Raw genomic sequence first — 19,484 nt, forward strand, 5'->3', positions numbered from 1 at the left:
TTCATTGAATAATCTACAAACAGCAAAATTAGCATGAGTAATTTATTTGAATTAGTTTTGATCTGTGGTATTCAGAAATGAGATAGAACAATGTTCCAAAGTATATACATAGGTTAATTATACTTATTAAGGGGAACTACTGGCTACAATCTACTGATTGCACTTAGAGAGCTTAGGGGCATGGTGTCATGACAACAATCTTTCCCTCAATGTCAGTAAAACAAAAGTTGGTCATTGACTTCAGAAAGTGGGGTGCTGCACATGCTCCTGTGTACATCAACAGCACTGAGGTCGAGAGGGTCGAGAGCTTCAAGTTCCTACATCACCAGTAGCCTGTCCTGGTCCAACCACATAAATGTCACGGCCAAGAAAGCTCACTAGTGCCTCTAGATCCTCAGGAGGTTAAAAAATTTGGCATGTTCCCGTCGACCCTCACCAATTTTTATCGAAGCATCATAGAAAGCATTCTATCCAGATGCATCATGGCTTGTTATAGCAACTGCTCTGCCTGTGATCGCAAGAAACTGCAGAGAGTTATGGATACAGCTCAGCACATCATGGAAACCAGTGTCCCCTCATGGACTCTGTCTATACTTCTCACTGCCAGCATAATCAAAGACCCCACCCACCCTGGACATTCTCTCTTCTCCCCTCTCCCATCAGGCAGAAGATACAAAAGCCTGAAAGCAAGTACCACCAGGCTCAAGGACAGCTTCTATCCTGCTGTTATAACACTATTGAATGGTTCCCCAGTATGATAAGATGGACTCTTGACCTCACAATCTCCCTCGTTGTGACCTTGCACCTTATTGTCTACCTGCAGTGCACTTTCTCTGTAGCTATTACACTTTATTCTGTTATTGTTTTACCTTGTATTTCCTTGATGCACTGTGTAATGGAATTGATCCGTATGAATGGTATGCAAGACAAGTTTTTCGCTGTACCTCAGTACATGTGACAATAGTAAACCAGTTCCAACCAATTCCATTTCCACTTTAAGTATCCTTGTAACATGGAGTTTCAATGTGAAAATAATCTAAAATCTATGCTCCAAGCCCAGGTTGATCTATACTAAAACACGCCCTTATTCCAACTCTCTTTTAAGTCATATCAGCTCTCCCACGAATCACGTTTTTTGCCTCAGAGTATTCTATTTCCTTGTCAGACATAACATATAAATGGTATCCATACCCCTTAAAGTAATCCATAAAACATATGTCAGTGTGAATATCTAAATACCTCCTCAATCCTAATTAAACAAAAATATTTCTATTGAACTTCTTTTTCTAACATGGGAACCCTGCAAAGGAGCTTTGTTTATGTCTGATCTTCCCCTATGGTGCTGAAATGGTAAATATTATAGGTGCCTACATGATAAATAAAAGAAACCTATTAGGAAACTCGGAAAAGTCTTGGAAAATTTTCTCATTTACTAATGTTATTTGAACGGTTGCTGCGAATACAGAGAACAACCAATTTTATTTTCCCAACTACTTTTCTTATCTTGACATTGAAGGTGTTTAAAGGAATGCCTGTAAATTCCATATTGGCCTTTGTACAAATATTAACATGTTTGTCCTAAATTCTTGTTTTCATTTTAAGTGCTAATCTATTCAAATGACCAGCCTAGTGTTATACAGCCTAAGGTGTTACTGTAGACACAATAAATATTTTTATTTTGGTGGTAAGACCATTTTAAGAAAGAATTTCTTTTTATTTTCATATTTGCTTATTTCTGTAATGGAGCTGTTTTATTTGCTGTTGGAGAGTTATTATAATAATGGAAATATCATCATTTGGTGCGTCAGACAATAAACTTCATTGGCCTATATGAGGCAAACTAGGATAAACATTTTAGTCATTAGGCTTATACATGATTTTTTTAAAGTGGTTTAATGAAAGAAAGAATACGTTGATAATGTATTTTTGCTGAATCAATTACTACCCACTCCCACACAGACATAAAGCATTGTATGACTGCTGAGGTGCAAACAGCTTAAAAAATACATCAACTGATTCATCTGCTCAAACATATTGTCTGCCAGTGCTAATTGTGAAAAGGAGGATTTATACAGTGGCATGTTGAAAAAAATGTAGAAACACTTTGCAATGCCAGGTTTGTTTCTCAGGTTTTAATTCTTTTAGAATATGGCTGACTCTCTCTACATCTAAATGATTCATGTTGTACATAACATCTTTAATGTATGCATTGATAAAACAGGAAGAGCATCTTGTAGTGATGCATTCCTAAAACTCAATAGTATTAGTTATTCTCCAGAGAGCCAATAACATGCTGCAGTCTGCCTTTCCTGAATGCTGCAGTGCATTCCATATTTTCAGCTTACAGTGTGTGGGCAGATGATTTATAATGAAGCATCTTCCATCTCTGTATCTGATATAAACATCTTGAGAATCCTGTAAGATTCAGTCTGAGAATAAGGAAGCTTTATTTAATAAATATTATAGTTGGTTAGCTTTAAGCCAGAAGCAAAAATTTAAAAGTTTTTTTTTGTTGAAGATTTACTGGAGATCAATTTGGTCCTACAGTCTTACATTTTTAAAGTGAGATCATATACTGATTGCAATTTTATTAATCTGCAGGAAGGTAATTTACCAACAAGTTTTTCATTCCCAACATACCAACCTGTTCTTAGTTTACGAATGCACAGGATGTACCACCTTCAAAATTATTACAATAAACAATTAACCATTGAGATTCAAAACCATACAGTGTGATATAGTTGAACTCTTTGAGGCACTGCATTGAGGAACTTAACTCTATATTGAAAATCAACCACCAGTCTCATGGTTGGGTAAGCAAGGAATAAAACCTGAATCCTGGTGTTCACTGACATCAATAGCCAAATTGATCAATCTTAGTCTTGGGAATTAATTATCAAGAAGGGAAAGAACATAAGATGTAGAAAGATGCAGTGGGGTGACATGAAGCACTTCATTTTAAAATCTGAATGAGAATCAATAAAAATCAAACCGGTAGCAGGTGAACTGAACTTAAATTCTTGCAACTAACATAGGGAAGCTCATTAATCTTTAAAATTACAGTCATCTTAGTTCTTGATTATTTTGCTGAAAATGTACATTGCATATTTTTAATTGGAGCACTTCCTTCTCCCAAATAAATCACACATCTGTTGTAGAATTTTATTTCCCACTTCATATCAATCATTTGAACAATATATATTTATCAGAACCCATTTACCTATATAAATACAAATACAGGTTAAGGCGCAGAGGTTGAATGTTGTTGGGCATGAGAAACTAGAGCAGGAAAGATGGCTGATTTGTTGAGAGTAGCATGAGAAAGGAAGATAGTGTTGGAAAATGTTGGAAACACAGCAAATCAGGCAGCATCTGTGGAAAGAGAACCAAGAAAGGGAGGAGCCTGGAGGATGAAGACAGGAAGTGAAATTCTGGGAGAAAATCTGGATGTGGGGAGAAGCAGGAGCATAGGAAGTAGGGGAAGATGTTGCTCCCCTTGTCTGTTAGATTTGGACCACACTCTTCAACACAAATAGTAATGAGTTGACTCTTAATGGCCTTCTCAGTAAGAACAGTCAGCCTTGCCAGCGATATCTGTGTTTCTACAGATAATAGACATTTTAAAAGTTTATTTCTTGTCGGTCAACTCAAGTGATGTGTGACATCTTAGCAAGAGTTGATGTTTGGAAGCTAGAACAACAACACTACTCAGTTTATATCATAAATGTTGCCCTGTCAAAACCCTCTCACCACAATTCCTCACTCCTGTAAAAATCTGACAATGTTGCCTGATTTTTATTTAGTGTGATGGAGGGCGATTGCACCAATAATTCTGGATGAGGAAAGCCCGATTCCATTAGTACCCTTGGAGCCTTTTCCATGTCTGCAGATGCTTAGGAATAGAAGGAATGAAATACTACAACACCAAAGAACAGGAAAAACTTATGATGCACGTCAGTTAAGGTGTTAATAAATGCTTAAATAAAAGAAAAATCTGAACAGTCCTCATGCCCTCTGAAGTATCCTCCCAGGACATGACCAAACGATTGTTCTATCGGTTTGTTTACTCAATCAATAGTTCAGACACACTCATTCAGGGAAGAAATATTTTTGGTGTGAATATCGGATAGGTCCTGGAGCAGAAATGAGCAGGAGGAATTGCTAAGCCATTTTGAAGAGGTTCCTGTTTTCTGCATTATTGACAATAAATCTGAAAATTACAAAAGCAAGATCTCCAAACCACAGGCTGTTAAGAATCAAAGATTTGCAAATATTGATCTCACTAGCACACAGTTTGAACAGTCACTTCATTCAAAGTGGTGATAATAGGACGATGATAGAAGTCAGGAACTTGGATCTGTAGTGCATTGCAGCGAACAATACAGGAAAGTGAAGACCCTGATGACTGCAACGATGCAGGAAATTAATGTAGCCACCAAATGGACATTACAAGAAAAAAACAACTGCCATTGTTGCTTTTGTAGTGATAGCAGTCTTGGTCGTGGTAGCCATCCCTACTCATAAACAGCAGTTTCTGATACCGTACTGTCTGGGTATGGTTGCCTAAAGGTCAAGTTTATCCATTGAATCACATCCATGTTTGAAACTGCAAATCAGCAATGACATTTTGTCACAGTGACATAGAGCTATGGAACACAAAAAAGGCCCTTCGGCCTAACTTGTCTGTGACAACCAACTTTCCTAACTGAGCTAGTTCCATTTGCCTGCATTTGACTCACATCCCTTTAAACTGTTCCTATCCATGTAACTGTCCAAATGCCTTTTAACTGTCATAATTGTACCCACCTGTACCACTTCCTCTGCCAGCTCTTTTTATATACTTATCACCCTCTTTATGAAAAAGTTGCCCCTCAGGTCTCTCTTAAATCTTCCCCCCCCCCCAACTTCAAACCTATGCCCTCCAGCTTTGGACTCCCTGAGGAAAAGACCTTGGCTGTTCATCTTATCTATTCCCCTCATGATTTTATGAGGTCACCCCTCGGCCTTCTACACTCCAGGAAAAAAATCCTAGCCTCTCCTTATAACCCAAGTTCTCTAGTCCCAGAAACATCCTTATAAATCTTTTTGCACCCTTTCCAGTTTAATGACATCTTTCCTATAGCAGGTTGACCAGAATTGTACACAGTACTCCAAATGTGGCTTTATCAAAGTCTTGTACAGCTATAACATGACATCCCAATATTCTGACCATTAAAGGCAAGCGTGCCAAATGCCTTCACCACTCTGTCTACCTGTGTCACCAATTTCAAGGAACTATGTACCTGCATCCCTAGGTCTCTCTATTCTGCAACAGTCTGCAGGGTCCTACCATTTATTATGCAAGTCCTGTCCTGGTTTATCTTACCAAAATGCAACACCATGAATTCTCTGAATTAAACTCCATCTGCCATTCCTCAGCCCACTGGCGCATTTGATCAAGATCCCATTGTAATCTTATATAACCTTCTTCACTATTATACAACCAATTTTTGTATCATCCACAAACTCACCAACCATCCACCTTCATTCTCATCCAAATCATTAATATAAATGATGAACAACAGTGGACACAGCACCAATCCTGATGGCACACCACTGGTCACAGGCCACCAGTCTGAAAAACAACCCTCCTCCACAACCCTCTGTCTCCTATTGTCAAGCCAATTTTGTAGTTAACGTAAACACTTGGACAATTATTTTACAGAATCATTAAATGGTAATGACACAGAAAGTGGTTATCCTATGGTTGACTCTCAACTCTTCAGGATGTACAATGAATCCTGACATTTCCAAAGATGCCCATATTCATGACTCAATTCATTTTGCAAGTTCATGCTGGCTCTCTGCAAAAGTAATGCAGCTGATTGAATCAGGCTTCACACATCTACCAGGCAATGCATTCCAGATACTAACTACTCATTGCATAAAAGTGTCTCTCCTCCGGTAGTCTTTGGTTCTTTTGCTAATCACCTTAATCTGTGTTTTGTCGTTCTTCACCCAAGAAACAAAGAAAGTTTCTCTTGGTGTAACACCTTATTTTAAACAGCTTTGTCTAGTAATCTTTTGCTGTTTAAATGGAAATTTTCTTCACAAGTTAAAATCATGCAAGTATATTTATGTCATTCCATTGTTTCTGCTATTGATTAGATTAGATGGCATTAAATTATCCACTAACACCCAAATTAGTATACTCATCCAGTTACATTTATAGCAGAGAATAGTTCAGATCAGCAAATTCCTTGCAGCTGAGAAAGGTATTTAAACATAGCCACATTTCAATAATTTAAGAAATATTACAAATAGCCTAGTTGTCCATGTGCTTGTTCTATCTTTGTGCCTCAAAATGGTCAATTCACTCAAACTGCTTCATATCCCCACCAGGATTACTAATCTTTCTCTACCAGTTGACAAGTGAAAAGCTTAAATACATTAGCATTTAATACACAATAATTTATTAAGATTTGTGGTTTTAGATGTTGACAGGTTTACTGTAAGATTACTTTCATAATTGTTAAAAGTAGCTAACCACTTCAAGTTCCAGTCAAATGTTTTAGTTCTACAATTAACCATAATACAGTTTATACAGGTTTGCAATGTTCTCCAGGGCATTACACTTTTTCCATTTTTCTAAAATGCAATATACTTAATAGCATAAAGTGCATTTTAGTATAAATCATTAGTAATGATACTTGCTGTTTTTAAAACTGCGTTCAAATAATAAAACAAAAGTGTAAGGGAGAAATCAGAAGGGAATGTTAATACTTGAGTGTTCCTTGGCATCTCATGGCAAACAGCTAAAGGGAACATAGACAACCAACTGTATACAGACCATTTGCTCACCCTGTTATCTGCAGGTGTCAGGCTTTGCAACTCAAAGGATAAAAATAGAAAGACAAGAAAACTGATGTCATTTGTGCTTAGTTCCCACATGCCTCACGACCGATGTACTCTAGGCTAACAGTCAAGACTTCAAATTTTCTTCAGGTTTTAGCTTTTACTGTTGAGTTTGTTTTAAATTCAATCCATACAGTCATTATTTAAAGCATTATGTTCAACTGGGCTCTCCCATGGATCTGCACATACCAATATTGGTTCAGAGTTAATTAGAAAAATAACTGCCCATTACTCCTAGCTAGCAAATAAAGATTATTATTGAAGGAGATCAAATTCTGTTGGGAAGAGACTATACACTTAAGACAAAACTGCTGTTAATTAAAAATAACACATACATTTTGACTTCTAGAATGCATATTGATTTTATAAATCAACCATCAAACAGCCCAATTGATCAGCATCCCATCAACTACGCTAAACATTCAGTCCAGCACCAGCACACAGTTGCTGTAGTCTGTACCATCCACACATACATTGCAGTTCCTCAGTCCAACTACTCATTATCAGGTCTACTTTTTAGAAATCCTTCCCAAATTCTTACTGTACTCATCTCAGCACTAGAAAAAGATTATATTTGATAATATAGATTGATTATTCTGCCAAACTTTCCTATAATTGATCACTCTCTGTTTTCCCTGAGCAAAGTATCTAGATAGTGCTATGAAAATATTGTTGTCATATTGAGCTGCAGATAATTCTTCATTTTGCTTTCCAGCAAGAGAACAGAAGTATTTCTCTTGGACAAACTGGTACTTAGTTGGTTATTTATAAACAAGAATAAATCAAAGATTACTTATAATTACTTATTACTTGCTATTACTTATAGCATAAGAGAATTAAAATAATTACTAAAATAGCAAATTATTCATCAAAGGTAGAATAAATATGACTTTGTACATACCTGATTGCAAGAATTCTATAGTCTTCTGATAGGATCTCAGAAGTTTGATTACATATGTAATAATGGGATGTGTATCATTCTGGGGACATCGGTGAGGACTCCTGTGGCTGAAGGAAAAATAAAATTTCCAATGCCATGAAACAGATACTTAGTAGGCTTTTCTGTATTATTTAGTTTTAAAACTGTTTCTATCTTCTAATGCAGCTTACTGGATCACATGTTCTTGAACCAATTGTCAGTAACTATGATATCAGCAGGTAATCGCTTGTACTCCCATGAGTTAGGAGAGAATGTGATAAAATGCATTGAAAGAATCATAATGATTTTAATTACAGTATTGACTTCAAGATTTTATATGCATTATTATTTGCTAGTATCCAATCATTGAGCTTTGATCGATTTATGTCATTATTGTGATCTCTTCATATATGCAAGAATGTACATGTAAGGTAAAATCATGAATCCACAAAATGGAAATAGCTGAGAGAACTAATGTGAAGAAAAGCTAATGCAAAGAGACCAAATTTTAAAACACTGAGACATCTGAAGCAGAGGCTGTAAGAATATAGCTGTTCCTTAGCAACCAATAGAAGAGGAAGTGTTTTCACAGACAGTGGGCACAGCTGCATAAAACTGCATATTTTATATGAGTGAGTCAAAAGGCATGATCATATTTGTCTGACTGGTCTGAGGGGAAAAATACATTTTTCATTTGCTATTTCTCTTATGTCAGGGGGAGCCTTAGTATAAATTCAGTGGAAATTCAGCTTTCAGTAGTTGAGAATGAAAGCAATTAGAGGCTTTTGAGGGGAAGCCTAAACTCTGTGTTCAGTTTTATGAGAAGAAACGTGCCAGCCATGGTCACCTAGGATAATTCATGATCTTATCAAGTTGTCGCTAGAAATGCTGTTAATAAAACAAATAATTAATTATCACTGATACAACCTTTATGGGTTAGTTACAAATAGCATTCTCATTATCAGGACAATTATCTTTGCCCCTTATCACAAACTGTATAGCATCTCCATAACATCTGTCTGCACAAATTGTAGTAAATACTAATTTAATGAGAAGTTATCTCAGAGTCTTGGTGAATATTCTTCAAGGTATATATCTCAGTGTTATTACCATCTGCATTAAAATACATGAACAAGTCACTTTTATAGATTTCAAAGTTCTGATGAGACTACTGGCCGACCGCAATACTGTAGTTTTTTAGAATTGGTGCCCAGTAGCAACTTGCAAAGATTGGCTCACTATCAATCTGAAAAATGGTACTGAACTTTCCTCTTTAATGCTCCATCCAATGCCTCACTTCTGCAACTGCTAAATTGCCAATCAGTAATTCACCTGGGAGAGCAGCTAACATGAAATACAAGCACAAAATCAGGTCTCTAAGGTCTGAGGGAACATATGTCAGCTGAACTTCATCTTACATAAGGACATTGGAAGTAGCATAGAAAATAAAATCTTACTTAGCTGAAAGGGAATCAAAGTTGAAGAAATAGAGAATGGAAATGATTTATACTGCCCAATGGACATTGTTTAAGATATCCTGATCACATAGAAATATGAGATTCTTTCGTTGAGTGTAGTTTAACTACCTAGTTATTCTTAGTTAAATTCCCTCCTGGTCTTGTATTCCCTTCCTCTCCCTCTATTACACCTCCAACTCTTCAGGGCACTCTACATGTCTCTCATTCTGTGGACTGTGATGATGGTATGTGTAAATGTTTGGCAAGATTCCTTTGAAAATGTGTAATTTTAGAAAGCTGCCATTCCGGCTTTTCCCAATCCCTTATGTTCCTCCTGCAAAATAAAACAATGTATTCCATTGAGGACACAATGTCAATAAGGTGCAAAACATTTTATGTAGGTTGGATCAGGATCACAATCCAAACTACTTCCAAAGGGCACTCATAAAAAACACATTTATTTTGTCCAAGCCATTCAGAAAAATAAGTAAAACCTAAGTTTTTTTCAGAAAACTGACTGTCCAGACATTTCCCATTCCTCTAAGTCAGGATGCTGGATGTATTTCCTTCTATCCTCCCTCAATATCCATTTACTTCAAGTTCAGATACAAATTCCTGTCTCGAAGGGAGTAAAATCTGGGGAGGATGGAGTTATATCCTGTGTCCTGTCTAATAAAGGATTCTGTATTCAATTTTAAGCACATTATCCATCTGCCCAGCTGCTTTCAGAGATGTGTTGAAATGAACTCTGCTCTACATTTTTAATATTTAGCATTTATTGAGTCTTTCTTTGTTTGCCCTACACAAGTGCATAACTTTACACTTTTGTCTTAATTCTAAACCATGTCTACCGTGCTACCTTCATCAATCTTTTTACTTAGCTCCTCAAAAAACTCAAAATCAAATTTGTGAGACATAATCTCCCCTGAATAAAATCATGCTGACTCCTCCTAAATCAGTCCCTGCTTTTCTAAGTGAACATAAATCCTGTTCCTCAGAAACTTCTCATTCATCTGCACGATTAATGCCAAACCTTGCAGAAAGTACTCTGCTCCAAGCTCTGTGACAGCGAGAAAACAGAGAAAATGTTTTGCGAATGTTCTCAAAGATACTTTGAAAAAAATCTATCATGTTCATCAGCTCTTGGGAATCCTTAGCCTATGTCCATTCAAAAAGGAGGAGGAGGATCCAGGAAAGCATTAAGCATCTTGAGTTACTTCAAGAGGAACACATGGAGGCCAAATGAGAACTATGGAAGAAGTAAAGCATCCCAAGCAACCCACTCAAACCATCTCCTCAAGCACTTCCTGCCCCACCTATGGAAGAATCTGTGGATCACACATAGGGTGTATCAGCTACCTCTGAAACTACCGAACTGAAGTGGAATCAAGTCATCATTGATGGAATGCCTAAGAAGGGAAGAAGACAACTTATTACTTTTGCAAAAAATGATTACATTACTCAATCTTCCCTTAACACATCCTTGCTGATTGTCAACCTATTGTGGCCAGGCCGGTTTGTGATTACTTGATCTATACTCTTTTAAAACAACAGTCCATTTTTAATAATCCCACTGTTTTATGCACCACACATGTAGTCAGACAGAAGTAGAAAACTATTTTCACAGCCCTCTATTTTCCCTCCCTGGTTTTCTTATTGCCTGAAACACATTTCACCGTTCATCTCATTTTAACAATGCTAAAACTCTTAATATTTCCTCTTTTGCTACTTTCATCCCACCAGCAATTCACACTCCTTTAACTGTCTACAATGTGTTCAAAAGATCCTAGTAACCATTAGCCCATATACTGGGGAAGTAGTGTAGTCCAAATGGGTTCATACTGACAAAAAGAGAAATTGGTAACTATATTTGACATGAATATTTTAATGTTTGAGATATGAGATAACCTATGAAATATCAAGACATTGACAAATGAAGGCATGGCTACAAATATGTAATGTTTAAATCTGGAAATGATCAAGGGAACAGAAATGGAAAAAGTTAGGGATCTTAGAGGGGTGAAGGGTTGAAGGAGTTTATAAGGTTCAGACAGGCAAAGAGATGGAGGTGATCTGAGAACCAAAATGGTGATTTTAAAATCAAGATGCTGCTGGAATAGAAGCTAATGCAAGTCTCCAACAACAGGTGCGATGCATGAATTGGACTTGGTGCAAGTTGGGATAGGGTCAGGAGCATTTGGAAAAGTTGAAGGTAACAGATGGTAGACACACTGCTGGCCAGGAAAAGTCAGTTTCCTAGGTAACAGCATAAAAGAAGGCATGAGCTGCAGATGAGCTGAGGAGGTGGGGGTAGGTGGGGAGCTGCGTTGCAGACTGACTATTCCACAGAAGAGAATGGTAGTGGTGCAGATTTGTGATCGGAGTATCTCTGGTTTATTTCAATGTCTGATTCAACCTTGAAGGGAGGAAAGAGATTAAATTGATGGCTCAGGAACTGCCAGGAACCAAAGGCAAAGGAAGTTATTTGAAGGAAATTTCTGTCAGATGTGGGAATATCAGTATGACAAATCATAAAGTGGAGGAGTAAAGAAAGATGGTGATGCAGCAGGATGTCATCAGCATCCATGTCAAAACTGACATTGTGCTTTCAAATAATGTTGCCAAGGAGCACCATGTAGAAGAGACATAGCAAGGGAAAAATGATAGATCCTGGGAAAACTTGAGAGGTACCAACACAAGATTGGGAAAAGATAATACTTTGGCAATATTTGTATTAAAAAATTGCATATCTGCACAACAGAGGATAATTGGAGGGTACAATTATTCTGTTCAAATTTTTACATTTTTGTTTTGTAATGGTATTCTGTGTCTCACTGCAAGCTGGCTGGATTATCCTGGACAGAGCCCACAACACCAGATTTGCAGCATGCGTTTCCTGTATGCTCTTTTTACAGATGTATTTTATCCCAAGACTCTATTTCCAGTATAGACTGACAATAGTTGACAGCTCACCCCTGTCTAATGCTAAGATAGAGACATTTTAAATACTATTCAAATGTACTTAAATGATATTAAAAATAAAAACAAAATGATTAACACATGAATATACCAACAAATAATTAAAATTAGTAAAGTAATAATAAGATAGGAGATTGCCTGCATTTACCTTTCTCCAAGGGGTCAGTGTCTCCATTCAAATGAGTCACCATTCCTCCTTTGTGCTCAATGCTGAGTCCAAAGGAGAAGTGGACAGTCAGATGAACCACGATCTCCACTATGTCTCTGAATTTTGTCTTTCACAACACTGCCTCAGGACTTGAGGGCACGCCAAGATGTGAGTGGCTGATAACTGGCTATTCTTTTTGGAATTGTTGGCACGACTTGCTTTGTTAATGGCATTTGCTGCTGTGAGCTTGATGATCTGAGCTCTAAAACCTTGGGTAACCTCATTGGATTTAACAACCTCGCCATGGAAGTAACTCCCAATGTTAAGGTGTTTGCTTACAAAAGGAGTCACGTAAAGTCTAGACAAGGCATCGTTTGTTTACATACTCTTTTAAAGAGTCATCTCCCAGCTTGTGATTTTTAAGGCATTTCATTTAGCCATGGTAAAGAATAATTTATTTGCAGAAGTTACCATAACAACATCAGCATTTAACACTTTCTATTCTTAACATTGAGTCATATTACTGATTTCATTCTGAGCACATATTTAAGGCAATTCTTTATACAAATCTCATAACAGCACAGTTAATTACCACTGCATACACACCAAATCTTTGGAAGCTCTTCTTCCTGCAAGAATCTGGTTCAGGTTCACAGTGAAGACTGTTTAAGTAACTACAAAGTTCTTTAATTCTGTGATATATCCCCTGTATCACTATTTATATCCTACACATATCTAAAATGATCTTTCACAAAGAATCATTGAATCAACTCCCATATTGGCCATTCTGGAGCTGCCACCAATCAGATCATTGTCTTTTGTAAACAGCTCACACCAAGGGTCACAAAGGTAACTTATTTTTGGAGGGTAATCTCAGAGTTGCAATTCAGATAGGGCAGAGCACAGATGATCTTACAATGAGTCAGAATGTTTAAAATCTGTCATCTTGCAACTTCTCCACCTCTTTCCATAATGTGTCTGCAGAATAACTTTCCCTTTACACTTACTGTATTTAAATGTTTGATATTTGCCATTGCACTTTGCTGCTGATTAATTAGACTGGAAGTTATAATCTTGAAATGGCTGGCTGAAATTCAACATCCTCAAGTAACCCTACACTTTACTCCAATATCATCATCCATGGTGGGATGAGAATTAATGGAGTAATGGGCAAGAAATTTGTGAGGAATCTAAACGATATTATCCATCTCATTAATCTCATCATTTACAGAAGTTGTGAAGGTGCATAATGGTACCAGGTAAGCCATCTATGGTTCAAATGTTCAAATACCCTAGGCCCCAGCTCATTGAAATCCAAGAATGGGGGTGATGATCAACTTATGACAGACTGCTGGAAGGAAAAATGAAGACTCCTCAACTGCATCTCTGCCCTTGACACAAGTGCCATTGACTCCATCGCACAGTAATCCGCCCAGGCCTTCTCTGCTTCCACTCCCGAATGACAAGAAGGCCATATGCCAATTTAAAAATAACAAGACTCGACAATGAAGGGCCTCAGTCACAAATCCAGTTTCATCATCCACATCCAGGAAAAAGGATATACAGCAGTGGATAGGGGGATGACTCAGAAATGCCACAATCATGACTACTTTCAAGAAGGGAGACAAGTCTGACTGTGATAACTACAGAAGAGTCTTCCTGCTGTCTGCCACAGGGAATGTCATCATCCCAGTCCTCCTCAATTGTCTCCTTCCAGCAAAAAGAGCTGCTCCCTGAATTACAGTGTGGATTCCATCCGTCTTGAGGAGCATCCACAACTATACCTACCCCACTTCAACTTTGATTCCATCAATTGGGGCAGACTGTGGAACATCCTTCTGAAATGTTTCCACCCACGGAAATGCACCTCCATCTTATATTGGCATGCAAGCCATAATAGTTGCCAACAGGTCTACAATGGAACCAATCTCAGTGAAGACCGGTATCAAACAAGACTCTTGTCATTGTCCCTGTACCTTTCCCAGTTTTTCTAGCTGCAAGGTTGCACCTCACCTCCAACAGACTTCCATGGGAGTGCAGAAGCGGAACTTACTTTTGGAACTAATGGGAAACTGTTCAACCTACAGTGATTACACTCCAAAATAGTTGTCTGAACCTCAACAGTTTAGCTGGAGATGAGGCTTGTGTTTGTACTTGCTTGTACGTGTTCCAAGACATTGTCAACTTGTTCATCAGAGCATATGAGAGGATGAAATTCATCACTGCCTTAAATGCACCGGTGCAGCCTTTGATCAATTGAGGACAAGGGTATTAGAAGATCAAGATGTCAGAGCTGGAACGAAACCCATGGTCTACCAAGAGCAGTGATCTCTGCCCTCCCATGTGTTTTTGAGACCCGGACTATCTACAGCAGGTACTCAAGGCACTGGAAAAATATCATCAACACTGTTTCTGCAAAATCCTCCAAATTCACTGGAAGGATAAACAAACCAATGTCATTGTCCTCTCCCAGGTTAACATTCTCATCATTGAGGCCCTATTTACCTTCAGTTGGCTACATTCGGGCTGGCCATGTTGCTTGCATGCCCAACACCAGACTCCTGAAACGGACACAGTGTTGTGTGAGGAGATTACCAGGTGGTCAAATGAAACAATTCAAGGATGTGCTCAAACCTTCCTTGAAGAAGTGACACCTGGCAACCTCTGGCCTACGAATGCGCAAAGTGGAAAAAGATCAATTGAGTCCATTCGCCAGGAGCACACAGAAGCTGTTTGTAAATGGCACTCTGTGGAAGAGTCTGTGATTCCTACATTAGCCTCAGAGCCACCTCAGAACCTACAAAACCAGAATGGAAGCAAGTCATTGTCAATCCCAAGAAGCTACTGAAGAAGGATTATTTCTAGGGCTCACATTATGACTCTTGTCTTCATTAACCTTGTCATTAAAATATTTATGGCACGCATTCCCTGGATTTTTCAGTGTTTCTAGACTCAAGCTCTGCCACTAATACTCCGAGACTCCAGGGTTTTCCTCTCTGAGCCTCAGGATCCCAGGCCATCTTGCATGCTTCCAGACTAAAATAATTGTTTCTCAATGATCTCCTATCCCAGTGACAACAACAGCATTCTGAGAACCTTCAGTGGACCTTGTGGTTCAGGCTTCCCTTCTCATCCTCCCAAATGTCAGGATTTCCCTCATTCTATTGCTGGACCTGGTGAGGGCATTGTCAGTTCTCACAGATCTGAACCTCCTGATCACAAATTCACAGATGCTGCTTCTGTAAATAAATCAGCATCCCCAACAATATTATTTTGCATAAAATTCTATTTTTTATTAATCCTTTGTGTGATCATCAAAATCGTTTTATATTAAACAGACTACCACATAATTGGCATTTCCTCAATTTAGCACAAATGGAAAGACCACCCAAATATGGAGTATTAACTGCACAAATTGTGCAAATAAATTGGATATATGGTGTTATGATATTATAACAAGAGTAGTATCTACTTATACAAATATAATGCACTAAACATTTTATGCAATAATCTGTTACCAAAGAGAGTAAACCCAGAGAAAGGCGTGATATCCTCAAATTCAGAAATGCACTGAATATGTAAAACATTATAAATGAATACATTACCAAACCAAAGAATACATTGGAGTAACTTTCTGAATCTGGCATGAACAGTTTGTAGGAAGATTCTCAAGATTTTCTTTGTATATAATGGACACATGTGCAAGATCAACCAAACAAAAACAAAATCCACACAGAGTCAGTCATTACGTACAATAAAAAAAATTATTTATTCTGTTAGCTTGTTTCTGTAATGTAGTCTTACCATTTATTTACGGTAATATTAGCATTATCCTGCATGCAGTTCACTAATACACTACAAGTCAATAGGCTTAATATAAGGAGTTTACATTTAACTTCTCTTTGTGTAAGAAAACACAAAAAAACCTGGGTGTGATTAAAGAATATCAACTTTGTTCTTGTGAAAGAAAACTGTGGACCCATTTTCTCTTTCAAACCATTCCAGTGCAGCATGAATTATTTCACAAGACAAAAAGTGTCCAAATGGACAGTATAAAGGATCAAGGATTCTTTCCTTGACACCTTCAATACAGGCAGTGCTTTAGGTCTGAATAATGTTTAACTCTCATTTTATTTCTGGATATCACTTTGCAGAAAGAAGTGAATCATGGTCCAAACTTTGCACAAATTAATTTTTGCGATACTGAAGATGTGTGCATTTATTAAAAAGTAAACGAAAGTTTTCTGTTCTTTCTCTTTTGGGAAGTTCATTGATGAAAAAGTGCTATGGATCAATGTAAAAAAAAGTGTCTATAGTTCTGACCTGAAATCATTCTCATTAACATTTTATATGTACAAATGCTGAAAAGTAAAATAAAATGAATTTTTACAATATTTATATTTTCCTTAGAAAATTCAACCACTTATGAGCATTTCAAGCAATCTGCAACATATCCTGTAGAGTCTGATCATACAGCATACAGTATGCATTTGAATCTAGAAACTCAAAAGAAAAAAACTTCTTAGTTCGCTGCAAACTAGGAGGAGTGAGCTCTTATTGAGCAAGTTCTCAGTTATCACTGGCTTATGTCTTCTCATATTTCAATCACTTCTGGGCAGTGGAAGGAACAGTGTACAGCAGCAAAAGCAATATAAACATGCACCAGTGACAGTATCCAAACTATATATAATGATACAGAATACATCTGGCAAAAGCTTGCTAACTAGACTTAATGTGGTGCATATTTGATGCAATGAATGCTGTGCCAAGATAAATTTTTGCTCAAATATGCACCACAGTGTGAAGTAAGTATTTACATAACAGAGGGATTTCTTTGTCTTGTGCAATGTCAGTCTTATTGAGAGCTGAAGATGGCTAAACAATACTGCAGGATAAAGCAGAGCAGTTTTTGTAAAGTTCAGTTTTGGTCAACTCAGTTTTGTTGGGTGGATCCTTTCTAGGTTTCTTTGTTTCTATCCACCCATGGCAGTATAAAAGGAATAGTAATTGTGTCTTTAGAACTTACACTAAAATTGCAGCTGCTGAGAGTTTTTGTAAATGTTCCACATAAAAATACCCATCAACTCTCAGTTTAGGGGTTATAAATAACTAACAGGCACATATCAGAACTGTTCAAATATAACACAACACATTTAGTAAAGCACCTTGGACATCAGGGCCACCCTGAAACACTAAATAGATAAAAAATATTTTGTTTGATTTGTGGGTTAATGATTCCTCATGCACAATGAATGAGTGCAGCATGCTTCCATGCAAAACATTTTTGTCCATGTTAAACACGTTCTCCTAAACTTTTGGGGTGATCTGCTTACCTTAAAAGTAGTGCTTGAAACCTTTTCCCAAAAACATAAAGGCCCACCCCCCCCCCATTTAGAAAAATAGTCACATATAATATATAACTTATGAATTATAAAATAATGTGTGAATTGTTATGGGCCTGGTATAAACTGTGGAACTGTGGCAACTGGAATGCAAAATATACAGATAAAACATACTAGTGTTGCACAATAAATGACACACAAATATGTAAAATTTTCTGGTCCCTTTGTTTCTTTCCTACCATCTTAGTAACTATTTTGACTTTCCTCTTCAGCAGTGTCAACTGGTAGTGGAAACAGTAACCTCCTGTTCCAACTGATGACTCCCCCTGCTTCCACCCTGCCCCCCCCCCCCAACACATCCCCCGCTATACAGAGTCACAGTCTCCTGGTGAGGGTCAGTCACCTCATTATATACTAATTGTTTGTTTGGCATAGATCTCCATATGGAGTCTGTTTGATACAGTTGGGTCACACTTAAAAGGCCGTAAACAATGTCGTACAAGTGGATCCTTTTTGATTTGTTTGCATTTTACTTTTTATACTCCCTTACTTCTTTGCCTCTGTCTTCTTTTTCTTTCTCTTCTCTGGTTCTCTCTGGTTTTGTTACGCTATCATAGGATGGCGGTGATGTGGTAGAAGGAGTCATATCAGTTTTGTCTGTAGTAGATATTTCATTAAATTTATCTATTACCATCTCTTCTTTGCCAGGTAAAAGCTCACTTGCTTTACCTTTCTCTTTGAACATGAAAGATGCTTGTTTCAGTGTTCGCCTAATCAGATATCGCCTGAAAGCTCTTTGAATTATAGTTGCAGACACATGTTCCTGCTTACGCCGCAGAGTGGTTGTGATAGGCTCATAGGATATCTTGGAGGGATTAGATGCCATAAAGCGTTCTTCCATCTGCTGTCGAAGAGCATCCATTTCTCCACCCTCACCCAGCACACGCTTTGTAAATGCGAACAAGATATCAAGACAGTGAATTCTATCTCCACTAACCATGGGCAAATCCATAGCTATGAGTTGTATTTTGTTGGGTTTTGCCACTCGAAGAGGTGGTTCCAAGGCATCTGCAAAATCATGCAATCTACCATACTCCATAAATTGAGTTGCATCTGAATCAAATTTTTCCCAAACTTCATAAAACATCTCAAAGTCATCTTCACTCAGTGGTTCAGCACTTTCCTCTGTAGCAACACTGAAATTCTCCAAAATAATAGCAATGTACATATTTATGACAATCAAGAAAGATATTATAATGTAACTAACAAAGAATAAAATAGCAACTGATGGATTACCACAGTCTCCTTTGATGGGGCTGCCTGGGTTATCTTTTGTTGGGTCACAGTCTGGTGGCCCACTGTTCAGAATTGGAGCCAATAACCCATCCCAGCCAGCAGAAGTAGTGATCTGAAACAAGCAGATCATGCTGTTCCCAAAAGTTTCAAAGTTGAACATATCATCAATGCCAGATTCCTTCTTCACATAAGCAAAATTAGACATCCCAAATATGGCATAAATGAACATGACTAAGAAAAGCAACAGACCAATGTTGAACAAGGCAGGAAGAGACATCATCAATGCAAACAGCAGTGTGCGGATTCCCTTGGCGCCCTTGATTAAACGCAAGATACGGCCAATTCTGGCAAGTCGGATAACTCTGAACAATGTTGGCGACACAAAGTATTTTTCAATGATGTCAGCTAAGAACATGCCTGGAGGAAAGAAACATATGAATTTTTTAAGC

The 19,484-nt window shown here is 37.7% G+C and overlaps 1 protein-coding gene across 1 annotated transcript in view; it reads right to left on the reverse strand.

Moving 5' to 3' along the window:
* Positions 1-18,113: 18,113 nt before the first annotated feature.
* The window catches only part of scn1laa (sodium channel, voltage-gated, type I-like, alpha), a 132,055-nt gene continuing 130,684 nt past the window's right edge, over positions 18,114-19,484 (reverse strand). The window contains 1 exon segment of the mRNA XM_052027520.1: positions 18,114-19,452. Coding sequence (XP_051883480.1) covers positions 18,269-19,452 — 1,184 coding nt within the window. The 3' untranslated portion in view covers positions 18,114-18,268.

This window comes from Pristis pectinata, chromosome 1 (assembly GCF_009764475.1).
Source record: "Pristis pectinata isolate sPriPec2 chromosome 1, sPriPec2.1.pri, whole genome shotgun sequence".
Lineage (NCBI taxonomy): Eukaryota > Metazoa > Chordata > Chondrichthyes > Rhinopristiformes > Pristidae > Pristis > Pristis pectinata.